The 27,134-nt window shown below is 42.0% G+C and overlaps 1 protein-coding gene across 4 annotated transcripts in view; it reads left to right on the top strand.

The window, feature by feature from the left end:
• The window catches only part of chd9 (chromodomain helicase DNA binding protein 9), a 163,058-nt gene that overhangs the window by 104,198 nt on the left and 31,726 nt on the right, over window positions 1-27,134 (top strand). For all 4 annotated transcript variants that reach the window (XM_080729294.1, XM_080729295.1, XM_080729293.1 and 1 more), the window contains 6 exons: window positions 2,917-3,093; window positions 6,400-6,543; window positions 9,665-9,920; window positions 16,861-17,071; window positions 22,997-23,192; window positions 24,499-24,681. In XM_080729294.1, coding sequence (XP_080585420.1) covers window positions 2,917-3,093; window positions 6,400-6,543; window positions 9,665-9,920; window positions 16,861-17,071; window positions 22,997-23,192; window positions 24,499-24,681 — 1,167 coding nt within the window. The remainder of the gene's footprint in view (window positions 1-2,916; window positions 3,094-6,399; window positions 6,544-9,664; window positions 9,921-16,860; window positions 17,072-22,996; window positions 23,193-24,498; window positions 24,682-27,134) is intronic.

Raw genomic sequence — 27,134 nt, 5'->3', positions numbered from 1 at the left:
TGTCTCTCCTCCACCATGCTTTATGATCACACATAGTGTATAACTGGAAACTTACTGCTACAAGGAAAAAAAACTAATTCTGTGGCCTTTTAACATCACACCATAACTAGCATTCAGTTCATTACAAAATGGTATTGCCCTATGGGGGAAATTATGTTTTGTTAGACTCTGGGCTGTTGATTAAACTAGAGAACAAGTTAGTCATTTGATGTATTCCCCCTAAAAGCATTTCAAATTCCAAATGCAGTAGTACCGGTATGTATAATAGTGTTTCATTAACTCAACTCAACACATTATTCACTGTGGAATTTCCTTTTCCCCTTGTGTGAAGGTTCTTTATTTCCTTCTTTGATCAATAGTCATTGGTTCTAGCAAATTGCATATTGTCGCTGTTGGGTATAAACAAAAACAAAAACAGTTTTCAGAAAAAATAAAAAAGATCCAATGGACCCAATGTAGTTGAAGCTTGTGACGTCTCGTGAGCTTGTAGATCGGTACTTTTGCGTGACACAGTCATACAACAAAGTATAAAATAGGGTATTAATTTAAGCAAAAACATGCGAAATACAGAGATACAAGGTTTCTGCCCGACAGCGAAGGTATATTTACTTCAGTTTAAATTGCCTCGTACATTTTTAATCTGAGAATCATCAGAGTTGTTGTCTCACCTTTATTCACAAGCCATATTAATTGTCATGGCAACCAGAGCCAACAGGGACAGCAGGGTAATTCTGTCAGAGGCCTTAATTTAGCAGAATTAACTGAATTTGTGGGAGTACAACCACCATCCAGCTGGGAAAATAAAATATTACAAAAGAACATTACAAAATGTATTCCCTGGTGGTTGAGGCGTTCTCATGTTCTGCTTGGCACCAGTACTGCATCTTGGCATCAGTCAATCTTTATCCAACAAAGGATTATTTTTAAGGCAGAAACACCTTAATCATAGGAGTTGAGTGAAAGTGAAAAATTATACGTATCATGTGGCAGACGGCCTTCTATTTAACAACACCTGTTTAGAAAGACCAAAATGGTTCACTAATCGCTATAGCAGATCTTCAAGCTCACAGCGCACCACTAGTAGATCTGATATTTTTGAATATTTGAAAAATTCGGAATAATTCTGAATTCTCTCAACAAAAATCTTCTCTTCTGGGGGTCCCTGGCACAATACCTTTTCTTATTTGGGGTCTGCGGCCAATGCCTATCAATTTGGGGGTCATTGACATGAAAACAATGAGGTGCCTTGAAAAAGGAAGCCTCTGACCTCCATACAGTGATTGGAGATGAAGATTGAAAAGGAAGCTGTGTGACTTGACTTCCATACAGACTAGTCCGGGCTTTTCGGGCAGTATTTTGATGGAATCGTGCCCTTTACGATGAAAGCATGAAATTTGGCACAAAGAACATGCCATATGGAAAATTTTGGCTATAGGGAAATCACAGATTTGTCTTGAGAAACTTGTGGGAGCCAATCAAAGTTGGAGTCTCATAGACTTTACTATACAGTAAAATATAAAAATAAAATATGCTTTAAGTAGCATGTGAGGGGTCAAACAAGGGTTTTTTCGTGATTCTGAATCCAATGCAAGCATTTGTTTTGCATGAAACGGCCCCCATAAAACTATGGTTTAGTGATGAGTTATCACATTTCACAATTTTTTTTCCGTTTTTCGGAAAGGAATATTTTTCAGGCAAAACAAATGCTTGCATTGGATTCAGAATCCCGAAAAAACCCTAGTTTGACCCTTCACATGCTACTTAAAGCATATTTATTTTTGAGCGGTGGTCACACCGTCTCCATAGCGTGGCCGTGTGTGTATCCGTGCGTGTGTGTGTGTCTGTCTGTCTGTCTGTCTGTCTGTCTGTAGCCTGAAGTACCTTTTTTGACCACACATGTTAAGGGAGGGGCGCTGTTGTTCAGGCCACTGAGGCCAGGCACACACACACATTCACATTCACACTCACATTCACGCCCGCACACACACACACACACACACACACACACACACACACACACACACACACACACGCACACACGCAGCCTCCACCGCTCAGTTCACACGAGTGTGATTTTTTTGTATTATTTCTTAAAATCTTTAAGTCTATGAGACCCCAACTTTGATTGGCTCCCACAAGTTTACCAAGACAAATCTGCGATGTCCCTATAGCCAAACATGTTCCATATGGCATGTTCTAACTGTGTGCCAAATGTCATGCTTTTATCTTAAAGTGCACAATTTTTGCCAGAAACGCTCGGACTAGACAGCAAAGCTTAGTGGTGAGAGACACACAGAACTGTGTGACAGTGCATAACAGTACAGGGTCATCTCTGTAAATGAAAAGCAACTTTTAGGCTGACAACAATGCATTTTTTAAAATTATACAGCGTGTTTTGAAATGGTCTCAGAAGATTGAGGGTACTTATAATTTTTCTTCCAGCCATAAAGAACCATGTGATCCCTCAGTTTAAGTAGAAACATCTTGCAGCAGCACACTGTTGACTGACCACATCATCTCAATCCTGGGTTTGAATCTGGCTCTGGATTCATGTTGCATGTCATTCTTTCTCTCTACACACGCTTTTCCACTCTTTATCTACAAAAGTACAGCATACCATAGCATAGATAGTTTATATACTTATATTCACTTTACTGCGAAAATGTTCTTAAGTGTATATAAGAACTTGTTAATGAGTGAGGCTCAGTTGAGCTGGGACAGCACCATCAATGCCATTTAAAGTGTAGCGCTGTAGCGGTTTGCCTTAGCCTTGGATAGGTGGCACATAGGAATAAGAGACTCATTATTGCACTGATTGATTGTTATATAGACCTGGAAATTGGTTTAAATATTCTGTAAAGGTTTTGGAAATGTCTGTGTGTGTGTGTGTGTGTCTGTCTGTCTGTCTCCCTCCAGGGCCGCGTGGTGCGCGGGTGCTACAGGTTCCAGGCGGTCATCACTACCTTTGAGATGATCCTGGGAGGCTGTCCGGTGCTCAACGCCATAGACTGGCGCTGTGTGATCATCGACGAGGCTCACCGCCTCAAGAACAAGAACTGTAAGCTGCTAGAGGGCTTCAAGCTCATGAGCTTGGTACGTACTACATCCTCCTGTTTTAAAGAGAGAGAAAAAAACGCACTACATTTTGATTTTGAATAGACACTAAGAAAATGAAAAATAATAATTTATGCCAGTGCAGCCAGTCACCATGATGATGCTTATTTAACATGCCCTCCATAATTTGCCACAGACATTTCCTTCGCTCTCTTTTTATAGCAGTACTTTTAAGCACGTCAGAAATTATAATTAATATGTCAAAACGCAGGTTTTCATGGCTCAGGTGCAAACCATGCACACATACTACAGTATTGTAAAATGGGTTTGAATCTGGCCCATTCTGCATTATTATTTGCATGAAGGGTGCAAAAGGTAATGGAATCTTTTTTAGATAAAATTATGTTTTTATCCCCCCCAAACAACAATTTTACAATTTGTGCAACACTGTTGCTCAACAAAGTATAAACCCGTCCTTAAGTGATTAATCAGAATAATCAATTTAGTCGATTATAAACGTTTTGTTTTAATTTTTTTGTTTATTATTTATGAGAACCGTCACAGCTTGTCCGTATCTGTCCGACCCCGCACGGGTAACGCATGGTTCCCCTGACACATCACAGTGATGTCAGATACTCAGAGTAGGGATCTCCATATATGGGCATAAACAGGTGACATCACAGTGATGTCAGATACTCAGAGTATGGATCTCCATGTATGGGCATAACATATATTGTATATATATGGATGTACATATTATTGTTAATAAAGGATAAAATAAAATAAAAAGTCCATATATGGTCATTCCCAGAAACAAAATCCCTTTTATGCCCATATATGGAGATTTCTGATGTCATCAATCCCAGGCCTTAACTGGCCCAAGAGCCTGCTTTACTCTGATTTACACCCTACCTTCCCCGAAAACGTTAATATTAAGTCCATATACCGGTATGTATATGGATATATATTAATAAAGGATAAAAACAATTTCCATATACAGTATGGGCATTCCCAGATGATGCCCTGTTAGGGTACCCCTTATGCCCATATATGGAGATCCCCAGGCATCAAACCCAGGCCCTAACTATGGAGATCCCTGTCCCAATGTCATCAATATTAACTCTCCTACTGCCAGATTATTGCGACCGTCAGGGAGCAGTTTACTATGAAAACCTCCACTGGCCGTCCGTCCATCCGTCCGTCCGTCACACGTCACACCTTTGCCCTGCTCATATCTCTGCATCCGTATGACATCACACCACATGTGTACACAAACCTTTGTGTACGTTGCTGTGGCAACAGTCTGTTGTTGCTGGTCTGTTAGTGTACGTTAGCAACCACCTTAGCAACCATGGTTTTACCCTAGCAACCAACTGTTTACCATAGCAACCATGTTTTTTTACCCTAGCAACCAACTGTTTACCATAGCAACCAGATACGCAGAGCAGGGATCTCCATATATGGGCATAAACAGGTGACATCACACTGATGTCAGATACTCAGAGCAGGGATTTCTCCATAATATATGGGCATAAAAGGGATTCTGTTAGGGATCTCCATATATGGGCATAAAAGGGATTCTGTTAGGGATCTCCATATATGGGCATACAAGGGATTCTGTTAGGGATCTCCATATATGGGCATAAAAGGGATTCTGTTAGGGATCTCCATATATGGGCATAAAAGGGATTCTGTTAGGGATCTCCATATATGGGCATAAAAGGGATTCTGTTAGGGATCTCCATATATGGGCATAAAAGGGATTCTGTTAGCTGTTAGTGATCTCCATATATGGGCATAAAAGGGATTCTGTTAGGGATCTCCATATATGGGCATAAGGGATTCTGTTAGCTGTTAGTGATCTCCATATATGGGCATAAAAGGGATGCTGTTAGGGATCTCCATATATGGGCATAAAAGGGATTCTGTTAGGGATCTCCATATATGGGCATGAAAGGGATTCTGTTAGGGATCTCCATATATGGGCATAAAAGGGATTGTATCCCAGATGATGCCCTGTTAGGAGATCCACACTAACAGAATCCATATATGGTCCTACCGACAGCTGCTATAAGCCAACCCTGGCGATAAGGTCTGAGTCGAAGAAATGCTTCTTTCCTGGCAAGAATTGCCCCTTTATACTGTAGGGCTCGTTTGTGTATTGTATGACATCACGACACATCATCGGCTGAGGACTGTGTGATGTCATCATATCTCCATATATGGAGACATAAGTTGCTCATGCCCAAATATGGGCTGGTGAGGTCAGACTTAGTGTGATGCGTAGGTTATCTCCATATATGGAGATTCAACTTCAATGAGTAACCATGGCAAACTGTCAACTGCCCGTATGTCTTGATAATTGGTAAAACAAACTTTTGGCCTATTTGTGGAGATAAGCGACCAACGGTCGCTTATCTCCCGATTAGGGAGTCTTACTGGTTTATTTATTTATTGGGTCTGGTGCCATCAAAAAGCGGCTTACCTTTGCGACGTTATAGCAGATAGACAGACATTTATTTTATTTTATTATTTTATTTATTTATTGTGCAATAGTGCACTTTGGTCTGCCAGGCAGCAGAGGGCGGCGTCATGCGAGAATTAATGTGAATTTGCCTGTTATGTGTTGAAGAAGAAGACCAGTCACTGGCCACAGAGCCTTACAGCCAGAGGAAATCAACAAGGAAGTGAATTGTTCTCCGTTGATCTAACGCATAATGGATTTTTTACACCATCACCGCGGAAAATGTGTTGACAGTACACGGCCGCGCGACCCCTCATCAGCTTACAGTCATCAGACGAACGAACCGAACGAGCGCCGTATTGGCATCGAGGTTCTGTGAACGTTCAAAGCGTGGGGGAGAGTTAAGGACATATCTGGGAATGCCCATATTTGGTAATGCCCATATATGGGCATGTTTTGACATAACATTGTTGACTATCATGCAGGGGTCTCTATATATGGGTAACTGGTCCGATATACATAGCCAGATGACCAAGAATTAAGGGCGAGGTCGCATGTTGCCCGAGGCATCTTATTAATAACATTGTATATTGAAATAAAAACACTTCAAGATTACATGAATTGAAAAAGTAATCTATAGAATAATCGCAAAGAAAATAACAAGCATTCACCGCCCTAGTTTGAATCTGGGCCATGCCGCAGTATCATTATCCCCCCCCCCCCCTCTCTTTGTCATTCATGTCACTCTGTACCGTTTTTATGTGCAACAATGAAGTATTAATTAAAATGATTTATTAGCAAGAAATTCCATCTTTTAAGAGAAACCAAGCTTAAAAGCACCTATTTGCATATTAATTGGAAGCTCTCTCCTCCTCCTCCAGGAGCACAAGGTTCTGTTGACAGGGACTCCTCTTCAGAACACGGTGGAGGAGCTCTTCAGTCTGCTGCACTTCCTGGAGCCCACGCGCTTCCCCTCGGAAAACACCTTCATGCAGGAGTTTGGAGACCTCAAGACAGAGGAACAGGTGAGGAACGGGGGATTAAGGACCTTTTAGTGTCTTTTTGGTTTTGTTCGCGTTTTGAACCACACAAGGCCCTAGCAGGTCCCAATGATGTCATAATAGCAAGCATTCAGCAAAAATAGGCGAGCAGTCTGAGTAAAAGGCAGATCTACAAGCTGCATACAACGTGCTTGTAGATCAAGTATAGACCGAGCATAAACAAATTATAGAGCCCTGGGGCACCCCGTCAATGATGTCTATAGCAGTGGTTCTCAAAGTGTATGCTAAGTTTAGAACCAAATGGACCCTTATGTGTCTGTAACTCAGACAATCTCAGAGTTACATCAACACAGGTGATGCTACAGTGCAGATTGCGTTCCCAGAGAACAAAAATCAACAAACGGGGGGTCCTTGAATTTTGTATGTAAATGTTTGAGAATCGCTGTTTCAAGTGGTTAATCGTATGGCCCATCTCTGGCCATACGACTCAGATGACTATACAGTAGTACAATGTCAGCAGTAGGATGGAAGTGATAGAACTGAAGAGGTTAGGCTAAACGAGAACGACATGTAGGAGGGTTCCCTCTTTGTGGATCCAATGTACCAAAATCTATTTAGAATAAACGGTGCAGTACCTTGCTACACGTTTGTTCATCTCTGCTTTCAGCAGACCGTAAAAATGCCAACAGATTATAACTTTTAAATGCTATGGAGGAGGATAAAGGAGAAATGACAGCATCGCCAGACAGCTGTATCCTGTGTACTGTAACTACTTGGAAGTGGTGCTTTTGTTCTGCACTGGCTTGTCATTAAAAATGTGTTGTTTTGTTGGGGACTGCAGTAGCAGAGGAGTATTGAGATGATGGGTTGTGTGACCAGGTGAGGAAATGCATGAACGGGACACTCCCACGCTCAACAAGAGCCCTTCAGCAAGACAAAGAACCCCCTAGCTGCTCCAGTGGAGCAAGTCAGCTGTAGTACTGGACTGTGACTCAAACACTGGTCCCCATTGGTCCTTGAGGGGGTTCCAGGGGTTACCCATCAAAATGTGGAACAGTTTAAACATTTGCCTATTTTTGAAAAAAGAAATCTGCACTATCTTCTCAAATGGGGGTAGTTTGTCATTGTAAACTTGTGTATATTTCATATTGTATCTTTAACTGCCAGACTAAATGATCCAGGCCTGCTTGGATTCAGGTGCTGGTTTGGTGTGTGTATCAAGGGAAAGACATCCACACCTGGTGTTGTCTCAGCACGTGCAGCCCAAGGTCCTGTTTGTGCAGATGGAACTGTTGAATTGTGCACCGTTCTAACTGGGGCACATTGATGCACGCACAACACACATGCACGGCATGCAGGCACGCACACACACACACACGCGCGCGCGCACGCACGCACGCACGCACGCACGCACGCACGCACGCACGCACGCACACACACACACACACACACACACACACACGTGTGCACGCGCGCGTGCGGAATGCACACGCGCGCACACACACACACACACACACACACACACACACACACACACACACACACACACACACACACACACACACACACACACACACACCAACATGTGGTGGCTAATGATATCACATAATATTATGATGATATATTAGGCTACTGGTTGTTTTAATATAATTGACACATGCTCAAAGCAAACAGAAGTCACTACACTACACAGCATTTCTCCTTTTATAATTGAGGCAAGGCAAGGCCATTTTTTTTGTATAGCACAATTCAACAACAAAGGAATTCAATGTGCTTTACACAGTACAACAAGTAAAGGAAACACAATTATACAATGACATTAGGATGCATAAAACAAAAGAAGTAAAATAACATACAATTACAGTGCAGAAGAGAAAGAAATATAAAAGTAACTCAATCAAAGGCAGCAGTAAACAGAAAGGTCTTAAGTTGTGTTTTAAAAGAAATAAGAGTGGCAGCAGATCTGCAGTTTTCTGGGAGTTTGTTCCAGATATGTGGTGCATAAAAACCACCTTTAGTTTTGGTTTTAGGGAGAGCAGACCTTTCCCAGATGACCTGAGAGTTCTGGGTGGTTTATAATATCGCACAAGATCAGAGATTTATTTTGTCCCTGAACCATTAAACACTTTATAGACCAACAGTAGTATTTTGAAATCAATTATTTGATACACAGGCAGCCAGTGCAGTGTAAGGATTTAAGAATTGGAGTGATGTACTCCACTGCAGTGTTCTGAATCAACTGCAGTCGTCTTCTTTCAACCTGGTGTCCGTATTTCAGGCATGTCATTTTGGGTCAGCTTGTAGACCCTCTATTTCACTGTTGTTGAAATGGGGCTTACTGTAAGTGGGTAATGAATGATAGCAGTAAGACCTGAGAGGGCTAAATGTGTACAGTGGCGGTGATGCACTAGAGCAAGGAGCAATGTACCCATTTATAATCAGAGATATTTCAACTCTGTAAGCTAAAACCTCGATGGCCTCTCTTTATCCAGGTTCTAAGAGGAGTATTTTAAGTCTTGGATCACTGGGTGCATCACCACCATGTCAAGGACCTGGAATGTGAAGTGGTGCTACAGTCATCGGCAGAAATATACAATCATATTCAAAATGCCACTGAAATCAGGGTCAGGGAGAGAGGGAACAAAATTTACTCCCATTCATCTCTCTGTTAAGAGTATTTTCTTTCTGCTGGTTCCGGTTAATATCCTGTCATTGAAATCATATTTTATCCACTTAAACCTATATACTTCGTTGACTGGGGTACCCCAGTGGTCAGCATTGGCCCTCTCCTTTTATACTGCTACTGATACTACTGAAAATAGCCGAATTGCGATGCATGTAGATCTGCTATTTTTGCTGAATGTTCACTAGTGATGTAAAAAAAATATATTATTACAATGTTCATGTGATACACCCATGACTTTTACTAAGTAGTCACAGGCCTATCCCTAGATTTATATAGATGGAGTGGACACAATTGAACGACATGTTAGCACCTCTCTATGGTAGGGAAGGAAGTTGATTGCATTCACAGATAGACAAGCATGCCCTAGGTGAAATCACCCACCCACGTTTGCATGCTGATGCTGATAATGGGACAAACTGCAAAACGCTCATCTCATCTCCATGTTTCCTCTCTTGACAGGTCCAGAAACTCCAGGGCATCCTGAAGCCCATGATGCTGCGTCGTCTGAAGGAGGACGTGGAGAAGAAGCTGGCTCCCAAAGAGGAGACCATCATCGAGGTGGAGCTGACCAACATCCAGAAGAAATACTACCGGGCCATCCTGGAGAAGAACTTCTCCTTCCTGTCCAAGGGAGTGGGAACAGCCAACGTGCCCAACCTGGTCAACACCATGATGGAGCTGAGGAAGTGTTGCAATCACCCCTACCTCATCAAAGGTTAGCTTTTACTCCTAAATTCACGTGTTACATTTTTTTAAGCTTATAAACTTTCAGACAACATCAGGTGCTCGAAGCAACGCTTGAGTTGCAGAGTTCTTTATTTTGGCACTCAGCCATGGATACATGCAAATAGGGGCACAACAGTTAATTGAACTTAGCAATTTAATTGATTGTTTTTTAAATGGCTCACAATATTTTGGCGTCACACCATTGTAGTATAAAGCTTTTGTTTTTTTGTGTTGATTCTTGATTAATCGAAAAGTAATTAGTAGAACAATCACTATGAAAATAATTGATAGTTCCCTACTTGCAAAAATCGCAGCATCTCTTTGTCAATCAAAACAAGCAAATGAAGTCAGTGAAATGAAATTATTGTTTCAAAATATTTTAGCTAAATATCTTCCAGCTCACAATGTGTTGTGCGACAATTTGTGAGCTTGTGGATTGCCTATTTCCACAATTTTTGGAAAACGTTTGAAAATGTATGTACATTTCTCAACATGAAAACGATTATGACGATAATGCAAAATAATTGTGATTATGAGATGATGTAATAACTAGAGGTTTGGGCCGCTACGCAGCCCAGTTACACCTATATGTCACGATGCCAATCTGACCCATGCTTGTTTGGGTCTGCTACATACCATATTTGGGTGTAGCTGCAGTGGGAACTCTATATATGGTTATGTCTGAGTCATAGTAAACTCAATATATGGTTATGTCTTGAGTCATAGTGCCTGGCAGTGTGCCGCCCATCCATTAGCCAATTCTTGCAACCGAAGGTCGCAGTATACCATGAGAAATGTTGCAGCTTGTCTCCGTCTGTCTGTCTGTCTGTCTGTCTGTCTGTCTGTCTGTATCAGTCATTCAGTCAGTCAGTACACATTTTTACAGTCTATTGGTTCCCTTGTCATTGTGACATCACTCTGACATCATGCTCTGATGTCACTGTGATGTAGGGGAACCACTCTTAACAGAATGGGTTTGCTGCTCTGACATCACGCTCTGGCTTCATGTCCCTTTTATGCCCAATTGCCCCTATATTTTATGCCCATATATAGTCGAAAATGTGATGTCAGAACATGCCCATATATGGGCATTCCCAGATCACACTTGCAAATTAATTACATCCTTGTCCGTTTTATGCCCATATACAGTATGGAGATCCCTGTCCCAGTGTCATCAATATTAAGGGCATATTCCCAGATCACACTTGCAAATTAATTACGTCCTTGTCCGTTCTATGCGGAGATCCCTGTCCCGATGTCATCAATATTAGGGGCATATCTGGGAATGCCCATATTTGGTAATGCCCATATATGGGCACGTTCTGCCAATCTCAACAGGCACTGTTGAGATTGGGCAACTGGTCCGATATACATCACTGGCCAGATAGCCAAGAATCGGCGTCTCCCTGAGGCGTCTTACTAGTAATATAGGGTTGTGACAGGCCTATCACTCACAGGGAACACTTGAGTATATCATGTGTTGTAGTGCACACTATTCTCAGTAGCACAAGGTACAGTACTGTACGTACCATGGGATATCTGGATAGCATGATCAAATCAAATGGTGACAGCTGTCATATGTCTGTCATCATAAGCCCATTAATGTGTCAGAACTGTCTCTTGGGTGCTTCAGCATGTGAATGAAAGATAATTCTATGAAAGATGTATTTCAGTCATATTAATTATGTATTTTTGGAGAAATACAGGAAGTACTGTAATTTCCCAGCTCATATATGTTATGTTCAGAACATTTGCTGTAATAATCTATGCATCATACAAATACTGTACAAACTTAGTCCCACACACACACACACACACACACACACACACACACACACACACACACACACACACACACACACACACACACACACACACACACACACACACACACACACAGTTATAAACAGTTTTAATTTGTAATTGAATCAGACAAAATCAATTTATCACCAACAGAAATGGCATACATACTGTTTGCTAGGGCTCTGCAGCAACTCTGTTTTGCTGTTTGTCTGTCTCACGTTGGTTTGAAACATGTTTTATTGTTGGTTTTCTAATTTAACTGCAATCAAGCTTATGGCAAGTTTCCAAAGTTCCTTAATCCTATTTTAGAAGTACAATTTTACAGTATAGTACTACTGAAAAGAAACCCATCGTCCCCCAGACTATTTGTCAGGAGTCACCAGAAAAAAGGACAGGTGTTTTCATTGAATCCATCATGGTTAAAATGGAGTTTGAAGGGGGTTTGTATAGGAAGGAGGCAACTAGGGGAAAATGTATATCAAATATCTAAATACTGAATCAAGCAATTAAAAAACTGCCCTGGCCTGATTAGACAATAAAATTACCAAAAGATTTTTGTGAAAGTGAAATATTCCTTTAAGCATCTCGAGTCTCAGTGAAGGCATGGGCAGAGGAATGGGGTATTTTCTTTCCTATTCCGTGTTGATTAAATATGCTTGTATAATAGTTGTATGTGTTTTGCTGGACTGATTGATGGAATAGAAAGATTGTTGATAGAAAGTATAATCTAGCCAAAGGGAGGCTGCAGCTTCACATGGCTAGACCTGGCCAACCAGACCATAAAGTACGCTAGCATTGTGTGGTTCCCACCAAGCATATTTTGCATAATCCATTCTCTACCATCCCCATACTGTTCTCACCAATGCCTCTCAGTTAATACTAAAATACACTTTCCCGGGGTGGAATGCGGGGTGAAATACGGTATGATGTATTAAGAGGCGCTGATCCACTCCTACGTGAGGTCACTTGGTGGTTATCACATGAAATTAGTTGCTTAGATATAGCCGAGTAAATGCTGGGACTTTTCCTAGAGATAGCGCATATGTTGTACTGTATTAATTCGATTGCCTTTTATACGTCGGTCTCAGTGGGCCAACCCATCATGTGCAATGGGTTAATGATGTTACTCACATTCAAAAGCATTTACGTACGTATATGTGTGAAAAGTACATAACGTGTTATACTGTATAAGGTGTAACTAAGCTAGTTGTCAAGCATCACTGAATGGGGAAGTGAGAGCAGGTGAATAGAGAGTGAGCTGTGCTGTGCTTTCCTCTCTGTGGCCTTCTGTGTTCTGCTCCTTAGGCCCATTACCAAGCTACCCTCCCTTGCTTTGGTCTCAGATAAGACCATTAGTGTACACTACAGTACATCTTGAATAGAGCAATTCTCACACACACACATAACTTAACTCAACTTCCTCTTCCTTCCACTGAGTCAGAACCGTAGGATTGATTGAATGATTGAATTGTTTTATTACCTCCGCCAAGGAGGTAATGGTTTCGGAAACGCATTCCGAAATGTACAGTATGACACCTGCACAAGGCATGTGGTTCCGGTTCAGATCTGAAATGTACAGTATGAAACCTGCATAAGGCATGTGGTTCCGGTTCAGATCTGCCGCCGAGCCAATCAAACAAAGCTATGTGAAAAGGAGCTGGATCAGGAAACGGCATCATGCCACCTTCTGGAAACTCAGGACCACAGTTATGCATAGAGCCTATTAGTGCATTCTCTAGATTTGATTGTTGTTGTTGTTTGTTGCAGTGGGGATATTCTATTCGCTAATACAGTATGTCGCTTTTATGTTGGTCAATCCCTGGCCTGACCAAATTCTGTAAAAAAGGTACCCAATGCCTCCCTGCTTGTCATTCAGCATTTAAAACTGGGAAAGCTTCTGTTATGATAGAAAAATATTAATATCCAGTCAGTGAAGTGAAGTCAACCATTTATTGAAGAAGATTCAGCAACAGAGAAACAGCATACAGAATCAGAGAGCTCTGGCCTGCTGGCCAGAGCTTTGCCCTGTCGGGCAGAAGACTTCCTGAAGTGTCATATGGGACACCTCTTATACACCAAGGTGCTCTCCCTAGATGGAGAGAGAATCTAAACAGCTATACTAAGTACCATACAGTATATAATAAGGCTGACTGGTTAAGTTGCAATGACCATGTATAGCATCTCTTAGTACAGATTTATGCTGACACAGAGTAGGAGTAGAAGTCACAGTCCATGGATGTCAGCTGTTAGATTGACAGCTGCAGGTACATCTAAATGAGTAGCCTTGGGAGATCTTCTTTAGACAACTATAAATATTTCTACCACACTGTGTAATTTTTGCATCTGTGTCATGTACAAGCAGATGTCGAGAGCTTGTACATCTGCTATTTTTGAACAATTATTTAATCTTGAAAGTATGAAAACTACTGATTTAGAGGGCATTTGTAGAATCGGCCTCAGGTCTTAATGGGTCAAGGGTCATGTCCAGGGGTGTGTACTTAGACATAAAGGTGCCTCAGGCTATGGAAATAGGAGCTAGGCTCCTGACCTATGGGCCACACGGCTCAGGAACCGTTTGCTCCCAGGGCTACTTACTGTACTTAGCGCAGAGCAGGGACGATTATGAATATTGATGAAACTGAATTGAAGGATGTGGTTGATGTGCTTCCCACTCTGCCCTGAGGTAGTTTGCCTTTCATTACATCAGACCGCGTTGAGTCCGGAGAAACTGCACTGGAAAACTTATCTCATTGCGTAATGGGTAGAGTTTTGCCTTACAGACTACAGTCCTTGGACTGGCTAATGTCTGCTTTACACAATTTCACACTGCTTCATATATGTGTCAGGAGTCAGGACCATATGTTGTTTGCCCAAGCTGAGGTCTACAGCAGTGTTGCTATAGTTAGGCCTACTGTACATACAAATAGAGTAGGTTAACCACTCAAACCCTATGTAAAGTATGTACTGTATATAGTTTGTTGACCTGAGTCACCCAGGAGTCTGTATTTGGTCCCCTCCTTTTTTTCCCTCTACGCCAAATCTCTTTGACGAAAATAGCCGATCTACAAGCTCACAGTGTGGTGAATTGTGTCGTGTTGTTGTGAGCTTGTAAATCTATTTTCGTTTAGTGCCTATTTTTGCCATAATGTTCACATATTGTATGACATACCCAGAATAGGGTACATGTACATGTGGTTAAGTGATGATAGCCAAAGTGCTTTGGAGCAGAATAAGAGGAAGTCTTATCTTCCAAAATGTCACACACTGTAATGTCATTAGCTGAAGCCCATCAATCAATATCAGTAAAACGTGTGGTCGCCATCCCCTCCAAAGTGTTCTCTATCTTTTTGTCATCCGGGGAATTAAGCACCCCTCCTGTCCTTTTTAAGAGGTGCAATAATGTGTTACTTTCACGCTGTCATATCATTTTATAATGCTAGTTGTCATTGTCAGCGCAATAAGTTACCTCATTTTATAATAACCACACCACTCCAGTGTAATGAAAGGGAACAGTCTACTGATGAAGGCTAATGTGCAACAAGGGCTCGATTGAGACGAGGAATATCATGGAACAAATGGAAGTGTCATCCTCACTGAAACGTGTCACTGTGTCTGTACCGACTGTCAGCCCTGTTAGCTGGATGATGTATACACGCTGTACTGCTGATGTACTTTTGACCAGATTGAGAGAAAAGCTGCGGTGGGGGAGGAGAACGGCATCAGCGACATGTCTCTTGTCAGATGTGGGCTGCATGTTAATGGACATTTTACATGATTATATCATCAGGAAGAGAGAACATGTAACGTAGGGAGGAGGAACTGCAGTGTGCTCCTATGCCAGTGGGCTCTGCTATAAATAAATGAAATGAATATTTTAATGTGCATCGGACCAAACTGAGGGAAACAAGCATCAGTCACTTTGCAATCTGTGCTGCTGAGACTTAAATACGGCATATGTCTTATACAGTAATAATTGAATTACTGTGTACCACTCATTTTTTACGTATACATAGTTTTATTGCAGCACTTCCATTTTTTAGATTACTTCAATACATAATCATTTACTGCAGTTTACTGTTGCTTGGATTTTTTGGTTGCCACCCTGTATATTATCTCACTGTATTGTGAATATGTGTGTATGCTATTTGTGTTTGTATTGTACATGATTCCTAGAAAGAAAGAAAGTACAGTGTTGATTGCACACAGTAAATGCTCAGTGTTAATTTGTACATTCTCTGACTTAAGAATGGAAAAAAATGGGGTATGGTGGCGCAGTCGGTATCGCTGTTGCCTCACAGCTAGAAGGTCCTGGGTTCGATTCCTTAGCTTAGGCAATTGGGACTGGGTGAAAGATGGGTTACAACATTGTGGGATAAAAATGTATCTAAAAAAAAAATGAAAATAGAAAAAACACCCCATCCCTTCACTTCCGTAACCACATGAAACGTTAGCGTTCCTATTCTGGGCATGTCATAACAGGTGAACATTTGCTGAAAATAGCCGATCTACAAGCTCACAACGTTGCGAGGCTTGGCGGGCAAAAAAGGAGAAGATATAGACCCCTAGGCTAGGGGACCCCAGTCAGCGAAGTGTACTGTATAGATAGTGTTTAAGTGGTTAATAAAGTAAATCCTTTGTAATCTCAATGTTTCAGTCAAGTACCTTCTTCGAGCATCACTATGCCTGAAAGAGATCATTGACCGAAACACTGCAATTAAAAATAAATTAAGCAAGATACTTTTCATTACCCACACTTAAGGGGAACACACACCGGACGCGGAGGCGGCACGGAGGCGGCGCGGAAGCGGCGTGTCAAAACATACGGCCCCATTATTTTCAATGAACTAACCCATACCGACGGCGTCAGATGCGCGCAGACTTGGGTTTGCCGCCTCGCCTGTCGCTCCGATACGCCGCTGTTCTATTTTTCCAGCGTTGCCGCGCGGTGAACGTGTTCTCCCATGGTTCTCCCCACCGGGGGAAATGGATGTGCTGTGTGGCACTGCGCAGCCGCCCGTGTCCAGTGTATGCCCCCCTTTAGTTGGAGTTAGATGTACACTGAGAATTTACTGTGTAGTAAAAAGCAACATTGTAGCTGATAACCTTGTCTCTTTCCTTTTTCCCAGGTGCGGAGGAGAAGATCATGGAGGACTTCCGGGAGGTGTACAACCCAGCCTCCTTTGACTTCCACCTGCAGGCCATGGTTCAGTCTGCTGGCAAACTGGTCCTCATCGACAAGCTGCTGCCCAAGATGAAAGCCGGCGGCCACAAAGTGCTCATCTTCTCACAGATGGTACGCTGCCTGGACATCCTGGAGGACTACCTCATCCAGAGAAGGTACAGTATTACTTGTGTATGCGACCTGACGGTCGCTTATCTCCCGATTAGGGAGTCTTGGTAGTGCAGATACACAGAGAAGGTGCATTCAGCTTCTGGTTTCTCAGTTCTCTTTCCCTTCTTCTTATGACTGCTGAGCGAGATTGAGCGTCTTCTGCTCTACTTTTCTTACTCTCTACTTTAGATTGAAGAGTTGCTGTGAATCCCCTAGAGCAGTGATTCTCAACCTTTTTAATTTCAAGGACCCCTAGTTTGATATGCATTAGGCCACAGACCTCAATTTGATAGGATTTCTTCTCTGAGACCCCAATCTACAAAAATCTTTAATTTAACTCTGACAGTATGCAAATGGCAATCTACTGGTTCCATTTATACACACCCATGGTTAATTTGGTTCCATTTGTATACTCTGAGCTACAGACCCATTAAGGTTTATTTGCTTCCATTTTTATAGTCTTGAAGACTAGTAAGACACCTCAGGGTAACATGCAACGTCGCGCCAATCCTTGGCCATCTGGCCAGTGATGTATATGGGACCAGTTACTCATGTGGAGACATGCATGATGGTCAACAATGTTATGTCAAAACATGCCCATATATGGGCATTACCAAATATGGACATTCCCAGATATTTCCTTAATGTTGATAACATAATATCCTTAATAATGTCTTTAATATTGATAATATAGGAATCTCCATATATGGGCATAAAATGTATGTTTATTAGTAAAGCCAAGCAGGGCCTTGGCAAGTTACTGGGGGGTTTGATGCCTGGGGATCTCCATATATGGGCATAAGGGGTACCCTAACAGGGCTTGCATTTATTGTAAGATATGTTTATATAATATTTATGCCCATACATGGAGATCCCTATCTGAACCAGCCACACAGTTATGGGCATGCCTTTGCCATCTGGCCAGTGATATATATCAATGACATCAGGGATACCCATATATGGACTGTCACTGTGATATCACCTGTGATGTCACAGTGACAGTATGAATATCCAGGGTTTGATCTTTGATGAGGTGATGTCACGTGACATCACTTCCTGTACGGAAAGACACGTGACATCACTTCCTGTACTGAAAGATGGACAAGCTACGTAATTTCTCATGGTATACTGCTACCTTTGGTCGCAATAAAGACCTGTAAGGGACCGTTTGGTTTCATTTGTACCGTACACTCTGAGTTACAGGCCCGTAATGGTTTGTTTGTTTCCATTTGCTATCAGAAGTACAGACCTGTAAGGTTCCATTAGGTTTCATTTGTACACTCTCAGAATTACAGACCTGTAAGGGTCCTTTTGGTTTCCCCCCAAGGACCCCTGGGGGTCCCCGGTCCTCACATTGAGAACCAGTGCTCTAGAGAAAAGGTGGCTAAATAACGAGAGATGGAAAAGCAGAAGGTAGAGAGGTCTAGTAATGACCTGAGAGTTGCGAGTTTGATCCCATATCCTTCTTTTTTCCTTCTGTAAGCAAGCTTAGGGAGAGCGTGAACGATCCCGGATGTGCGCTGCGTGCTGATGCACATTCAGTCAGAAAGAGTGGGTGATTGTGAATGTGTACTGAGGATTATTTTTCTGGTAATGGTCTTCTTTTGAACTCTGGAATCAATTCTCCACGCATATCTATTCAAAGTTAATCTTTGTATCTTTCATTTGCTCTTCACATCCTTATCGGATGAATTGAGCTCTTCTTCAAAGCAGACCTCCCCACATTCCCTTGCCTGTGTTGTCCTACTCTTGCCTATGGATTTTCTGAGCTTGCTGTGTTGATTGTCACGTGAAACTTTCCAACCATAAAAAGGTTTTCTGTCCCAAAACGTTCAAGATTATACCTCAAAGATTCTGACATATTCAGCTTTTAAGGAGGTTTGAATTGATGCCAATTTTTATATTTTACGTTGAAGGAGAAATAATTAGCATCTGTTATTAAGTGCTAATATTTTTGGATGTTTCCTGTTCTTGACTGCACTCAAGTGCAGGGAAAGTTACAGTATGTCAAAATTAACTGAATCTAGCCAAATTGACAGTGCCAGGAACTGTAAGAATTGTGGTTGTCTATGCATGTGGACTTGTGAAGCACAATAATCCCAAGCATAGAAATCTTAAAGTAGTCCTTATTGGTGTGAGTGCTTTGTTGCGGACTCCAATAGCCTCAAGCTTTGGAAAGAGTTTTTGATCAACTCTTTTGATCTTTTCTTATTTTTAATTTTTCTCCCCAATGTAGTCGTTATGCCAATTACCTCCATGTAAATACAGTCCTTGTGAGTGCCAAGTGCCAACCCCTACTGTTTAGACCGGGGAGTGTAGACAACCACGTCTCATCCGATACACGTGGCGTCATCAAGTGCTTCTTTTCACCTGACAGTGAGGAGGCGCAACACGTACAGAGGAACAGGTTATCCCTCGCAGTTCTAGTTCCTTGCTGAACAGGCGCCCCAAACCCTAGATCATCTCAAAGAGATCTCTAATTCAGATGATCCTTGGGGAAAATTAATTCAAATTGTTAGGTTTTGGCTTAGCATTAGTGTTAGGCATGTGGTAGTTAAATTAATGAATGTACAGTACGTTTATGGGATTGTCCACACATAAAATAACAAGATCTCATCCTCACTGTCGCTCTCTCTGTCCCTGTGGTTTGTAGTCATCGCCTCATTTGTCTCTATTCCTCTCTGCTCTCGCCATCTTTTCCTTTTCCTTCCACTCCTCTCTGTCTCTGTCTTTACCCTGCTCTCGGTGTCCACCCTGCTTCCCTTCGGCACCGCGACGCAACCGTTCAAGCTAGTATAGCCAGGCGTTACGCTGCATGGCGCAGGGCTCCAGACTGGGTTCAGCAGCAGGTTACAGAGCCCCTCAGGGTTCTTCTTACCACATCAGACAGGCGGGGAGGTCTGCGGGGCCCCTCTCCTGACTGGAAGTGGGTCACCTCAGGGGAGGCAAGGAGGTGGAAAGGGGGTAGAACATGGGAGGGAAAAGAGTAAAAGGCTGTGGAAAAGCCAGGAGCAAGACCAGTCCTCCGGGGATTGAGAGGCTATCTTTGGGCAAGGGATTTTTAATTGCCTGGAGGAGAAGGCAACGTAATCTGGGAGATTGGAGGAGAAGGGGGGCTGGAGATCAGTCTTATTTGCAGTTGCTCTTCATCTTACATGAAAGGACCAGGTCTCACTAGTAGCGTGTTGCCCCCTGTTTAAGGACCCAATGCAAGCTTTGTTTATATACTGATTCATTGAGCTCTGTGGGTTTCATATGAGTTTTTTCATCATTTGTGTGAGGCTGTGAATCTTTATGTTCATTTTTGAGCGGTGGTCACACCGTCTCCTATACGTGGCCGTGTGTGTGGGTATCCGTCCGTCCGGCCGTCCGGCCGGCCGTCCGTGTATGTAGCCTCAAGCATGCAGTACCTTTTCTGACCACACATGTTAAGGGAGGGGCGCTGTTGTTCTCACACACACACACACACACACACACACACACACACACACACACACACACACACACACACACACACACACACACACAGGGGGGAAGGGTGGGTCAGCATGTGTGGTCAAGTATTATTATTATTATTATTAACAAACTGAATGTTTTAGGGTCAAATAAATTAGAGTGTGTGAAGAAACTACAGCATTGTAAAGCACACTAACCCCGCTGCACCCACCCAGTAGTGCTGTTGCACAGCCTCCACGACCACCGCTCAGTTCACACGGGTGTGATTTTTTAATGTTTGCTTGAAGGAAGCAACGGCTGTATTGAGGTTGTTATGAGCTGAAGGTTCTATAGAACTGAGTCATCGATGACCATGATGAGTCTTCTGGCCTACTGGTCCAGGTGCATACAACTTAGGCATTGCCACATAGGCATGTATGCCTGGTGGCGTCACCGGTGCAATTCCTGATCCAGACGACCTTTGCCGCGCGTCGCTCCCCATCTCTCCCCCCATTTCCTGTCAGTTTACTGTCCTATCAAACCACAAGCCAGTGTAGCGACGCTAAAACTATAGTAATATGTTCTCTCATATTTGTTTTAGTTAGTTTAGTTAGTTTGAACAAGTTGTAGTCTCTCAGTTGTTTTCTTTGGCAGGCCAGAAACAAGTGCATTGCAGTAATCAAGAGAGAAAACAAAAAAACCTTTTTTTTTGCATCGTCCAACGATGCTTAAAGGAGCTATAGTCAACTTTTTCTTGAAAAACAGATGCTAAAATAAAAATAATGTTTCGAAAATATTTTATAAAAAAATAAGCTTCATATATGTGTTTCTATTAAAAAATGACCACAAAAAGTGTAAAAACAATGATAAAATAATCATTTTGGCCATTGTCAGACCGACACTTTGTTTACATTCTAGTCTATAGACTAGGATGTAAACAAAGTGTCGGCCCTACAAAGAAAAAGTTGACTATAGCTCCTTTAATTTGTGCAATATTTCTAGGGTGAAAGTTGGCAATCTTGGTGACATGATTAAAGTGATCCCTGACTAATACGACAAATATGTCTTAATACATTATAATTGTCCTCTATAACTACAATGTCAAATTAAAAACACCTTAAATATTTTATTTCTTCTAGAAATAGCTAATCTTTCACTCAGTAGGGGAAATGCCTGTCGCAAGTTGATGATGTCATAAATGTCATGTGTCATTTTTATGGCATGCATGTGCAAAAAAACAAAACACAAACACATTTGAAATATTGATTTGATGCTCATATTAACCATAGGAAGTATTAAGTTTGTTTTTATTTTCACATGCATGCCATAAATTCCATAGGGATAGATCACACTTGACATTTATGACATCATCAACTTGCGACGGGCATTTCCCCTATTGAGTGAAAGATTAGCTATTTCTAGAAGAAATAAAATAATTGAGGTGTTTTTAATTTTACATTGTAGTTATAGAGGACAATTATAATGTATTAAGGCATATTTGTCGTATTAGTCAGGGATCACTTTAATGTGCGTATTAAAATTCTATTCAGCATCGATGATCCCTCCCAAGTTCTTTACTGCAGTGTTACTTTCTATAGCCAGGTTACCGTGTCTACTTATTATTGATTCGCTCTGCTCACTCTGCTCACATCATGTATGTTTGGATGTGTTTTAGCTTTTCACTCCTGTGATAATACAACAATAATAATACAAAACTAATTGCACAAATGCAGGGTCAAAAACCAAAACATGGATTAAAGCCACAACTGATTTCAGTCATTTGGATTCCATAGAAGCCAGCATGTCTTCTATAAAAGCATTTTGCCCAGTGAAAATAGCGGCTATTTACGGTTATTGCGACTGAAGGTCGCAGTTTACCATGAGAAACGTCACAGCTTGTGTGACGTTTGTCCACGATGTCCACATCCCTGATGTCCACAGCCAACTATGGAGATATCTATATCTGTCTGTCTGCGTCCATTTTATGCCCATAAGGAGATCTCTTTAGACACAGTGCAGATTCCGGAAAACACTGATTTATTTGAAGCCGCTGGGACGAACGGTTCTCGAGATACGCAGATTACATACACACATACATACATACACACTCACAGAGATTTTTTGTTGACTCTTGGCGTACGTGATGTCAGAGCCTTTTATGATGTGATGTCACAATGAGTCAGCGCTTGTCAACAATCAGCTCCGCATACGGAAATTCCGAACCTTTCGCGCCGGTTCGGGAAAACCGCGTTTCGGGTCGGGTCGAGGCCGGGCACTGCACTCCGCGCCGCGGCGGGGAACGCGTGTGCCGAATCTCGTGATACGCAGATTACATACACACACGCAGAACACGCACGCACACTCGCAGAGACTTCTCGCATTTATTGATTAGATTAAGATTAGATTAGAGCTTTTGAAGTGGTCAAACTAGCAGTGTGTTTAGAAGCATTTTTCTTGAATACTTCTCACGGCTGCCGTTGTGCTGTGTGTTGCAGGTACCTGTATGAGCGGATCGACGGCCGGGTGCGAGGGAACCTCCGGCAGGCGGCCATCGACCGCTTCAGCAAGCCCGACTCGGACCGCTTCGTATTCCTGCTGTGTACGAGAGCCGGAGGCCTGGGAATCAACCTCACTGCCGCAGACACCTGCATCATCTTTGACTCGGACTGGAACCCTCAGAATGACCTGCAGGTAACGCACACACTTGCGCATATACACACACACACACACACACACACACACACACACACACACACACACACACACACACACACACACACACACACACACACACACACGTTTGTATTACTATTCTTGTGAGGACATCAACAGTTTAGGACAGTGGGTCGGGACCCCCAAATTATTTTGGGGGATCCCCAGATGATTAACTTAATGTGCAACATTGTTTTCTCTCTCAACATTAAACAAAATAACAAAAAAAAAATAAAGTGTATAGACTAGAGGGTATATGCACATTTCTAAAGTGATAATTTAAAGGGATATTACACTTTCAAAAAAACTTTTAGGTCTAATCAGGCTTGTATGAACACCCTGAACAGTTTTTAATTTGCTTCATTCAGTATTTAGATATTTGATGTAAATGTTACCAGCTCCAACACGCCCAGGCCCTCTCCACATACACACCCATTGTAACTTCAAACTCCATTTTAACCATGATAGATTCATTAAAAACACACATTATTTTTTCTGGTGACTCATAATACCCTCCTAATACGTGAGCAGACCGTGTTTTTTCAATAACCTTTTTCTTTTATTTTTAATAATTCTTTGGGAAAATGGAAAACATTAAATACAATAATATTTTATTGAAAATAAATGAAAAAAGTTATTGAAAAATCTGCTCACGTATTAGGAGGGTATTATGAGTCACCAGAAAAAATAATGTGTGTTTTTAATGAATCTATCATGGTTAAAATGGAGTTTGACGTTACAATGGGTGTGTATGTGGAGAGGGCCTGGGCGTGTTGGAGCTGGTAACATTTACATCAAATATCTAAATACTGAATGAAGCAAATTAAAAACTGTTCAGGGTGTTCATACAAGCCTGATTAGACCATACAATGACCAAAAGTTTTTTGAAAGTGTAATATCCCTTTAAGGACATTTTAATACCTCTAAAATGACAAATTAAACATTGGCCAAATTGTCAAATATTAGAGGCAGAAATTTGCGAGGCGTTGTGAGCATGTAGATCGGCTATTTTCACAGTAGAACAGTGTTATGCAAAATGTAATGCCTCAACTCTTAGTGCTTGTAGGGTGGGGGGTATCCAGTTAAAATATGATTATTTTGGAGGTCGCGGCCTGAAAAGGTTGAGAACCACTGGTTTAGGACAGCGTTTTTTATGACTGCTTTTTTAAACATTTGGGTGCATTTTAACTGTAAGCTTAATGCCGGAAAATAGCAGATCTACAAGCTCAAAACGCGTCGCTCTGCGTCGCAGTAGAAAACATTAACAGTGGTGTTGTGTCCTCAGGCTCAGGCCCGCTGCCACAGGATCGGGCAGAACAAGGCAGTGAAGGTGTACCGCCTGATCACCAGGAACTCGTACGAGCGGGAGATGTTTGACCGGGCCAGTCTGAAGCTGGGCCTGGACAAGGCTGTGCTGCAGAGCATGAGTGGCCGAGAGAACAGCCTGGGAGGAGGAGGGACAGGAGGGGTATGTATTTGGCCTGTGGACCTCCATGTAAAAATGATTTGTACCAGGGGCCCCCGTAACCGGAGATTTCAATTACATTTTGTTCAAAATTCTTTCAGAAATAGCAGATCTAGAAGCTCACAACGCATCGCATCACAGTGCATTGTGAGCTTGAAGCTATTTTGAAATACCTCCCTCCTGGAATCCCCTCAAGGAGCCCAGAGGGTCCCCGAACCCCACTTTTGTGTGTGTGTGTGTGTGTGTGTGTGTGTGTGTGTGTTTATAAAATCAAATCAAATCAAATATGCGAACAAATCCGACAAGGAGAAGACAAAGGCAAGGTCCAGGCAAACAAAGCAAAGATTAAATAAAAAAATCACACCTGTGTGAACTGAGCGGTGGTCGTGGAGGCTGCGCAACAGCAAAACAAATATATATATATACCTGTATATATATATAATAAAAAATATTAAAACAATATTAAACAAAATATTAATAATAAAATGCATGTCACTCAGGCCGCCACTGGTATCCATCCATCAGTGTGTGTGTGTGTGTGTGTGTGTGTGTGTGTGTGTGTGTATGTGTGTGTGTGTGTGTGTGTGTGTGTGTGTGTGTGTGTGTGTGTGTGTGTGTGTGTGTGTGTGTGTGTGTGTGTCTGGTCTGGCCTGGCCTGGCCTGAACAACAGCGCCCCTCCCTTAACATGTGTGGTCAAAAAAGGTACTGTAGGCTACATACAGACAGACACGCAGACAGACAGACATACCCACACACACGGCCACGTATAGGAGCGTTGTGACCACCGCTCAAAAAGAAAACCTGGTAAACCCGATGGGCAAACAAAAACCAAGACAGCTAAACACCAGGGGAAAAGGGCTGGCACACTAGGAACTGGCTACAAAGACAAACTGGCACTGAGAGAGCGGAACACAGATTACACTAGAGATAATGAGGGACAGGTGAAACCAGCCGGGGCGGGGGAGACAATCACACAGGCGGGGGAACACACAAAGGCTGGAAATGAAGTCTCTGAAACTGGATAAGGAGGTGAGCATTTCGATGTAACACAGGAAACAAAGCGAGAACGGCATGCAACTACAAAAAACAACAATAACTTCAGGAGATCCCATGTTCATCTGTGACTAAAACACATTCTCTGCCGGGTATTAATTCATTAATAACCGCTACCTCTGCCAGCATTTTTACCGTATTTTACCGTATCTTTCGATAGATGTCGTGGAGTAGAAGTAAAAGTATTGAAAATTGGAAATACTCGAGCAAGTACAAAATACATCAACATACCTCAGTACTTAGTTACTTTACACCACTGATGACAGCTGGTTTCACTATGACAAAGAGTTAGCCAACAGTGATCTAACAAAACAAAAAAACACTTCAGGCAAGTGTGTGTGTGTGTGTGTGTGTGTGTGTGTGTGTGTGTGTGTGTGTGTGTGTGTGTGTGTGTGTGTGTGTGTGTGTGTGTGTGTGTGTTTTTGGTTATCATTTGTTTGCTGAGTCTAGCCCACTGACTGGAAATTGTCACTCCCGTTGCGATTTGAACAGAGCGCCTGTATTGTGTACTGTATGTGTGTTCTGGGAAAACTGGATGTTTTGTCATTTTTGTAAAGAGCAAAGAAATAGTAATAATTATAGCTGTTGTGCATCCTGAATAACATTATTATCAGACAAAACAGATGTATAAGGACCAATAGATGCAGAAATAGATGGTGAAAGAGAAAGATTAGGTAAAGGAAAGTGTAAAAACATTAGTTTCTCTTACTAATAATAGTACTAGTACTGTATATCCATGGTTGGCAGTAGCAGTTTGCCCCCCGGACTGCTCAGACAATGTGTCCCTGAGCAAGACACTTTACCTCTTACAGCTACCCTATTACCTCCCACTATGGCTTCTGATAATACAGTAGTTAGGTTGTACTGAACGTTGAAATGTACAGTGAAAAAACAACAGCTAAATGAATGACACATTTATTACAGTGCACTTTCTCACAAGAATAATCAATAAAGTTAACCTTGAATCTTGAATCTGCCGTTGTTAATGCATATAGAATAAATATCTCAACAGTGTCTAGTAGTGCACAGCAGAAAAGCTTTATCTCTATTGCAGAAAGATGAAAAAGCTGGTGGACTTTCAGGTATAAAAAAGCTGCTGCCACTTCTTTTCTGAGGCAAATTATGTATGACTTGCCTCCCACACAGACCTTCATCATGGTGTCAGCTTGCAATGGTGCGGCATTATGCTGTGTGTGATGTTAAGTGCCTCTTGAGGATTAGTTCACTTCTGAGGAGCCTGGTTTAGTAGCAGCTCAGCTCTATCGTCTTGTCTGAACACTTTAGTTGCATCAGCATATTCATCTACCTGGACATCTTTAAAAAATGTACTGATCCATTTCAGTGGCAGTTCACACTTGCGGATGTGTGCTTGTCATTCCTCCTGTTTTTGTTTCGGATTCTC

This window comes from Nannobrachium achirus (assembly GCF_963921795.1).
Source record: "Nannobrachium achirus genome assembly, chromosome: 7".
Taxonomy (NCBI): domain Eukaryota; kingdom Metazoa; phylum Chordata; class Actinopteri; order Myctophiformes; family Myctophidae; genus Nannobrachium; species Nannobrachium achirus.
This window is presented reverse-complemented; position numbering and strand designations above follow the sequence as displayed.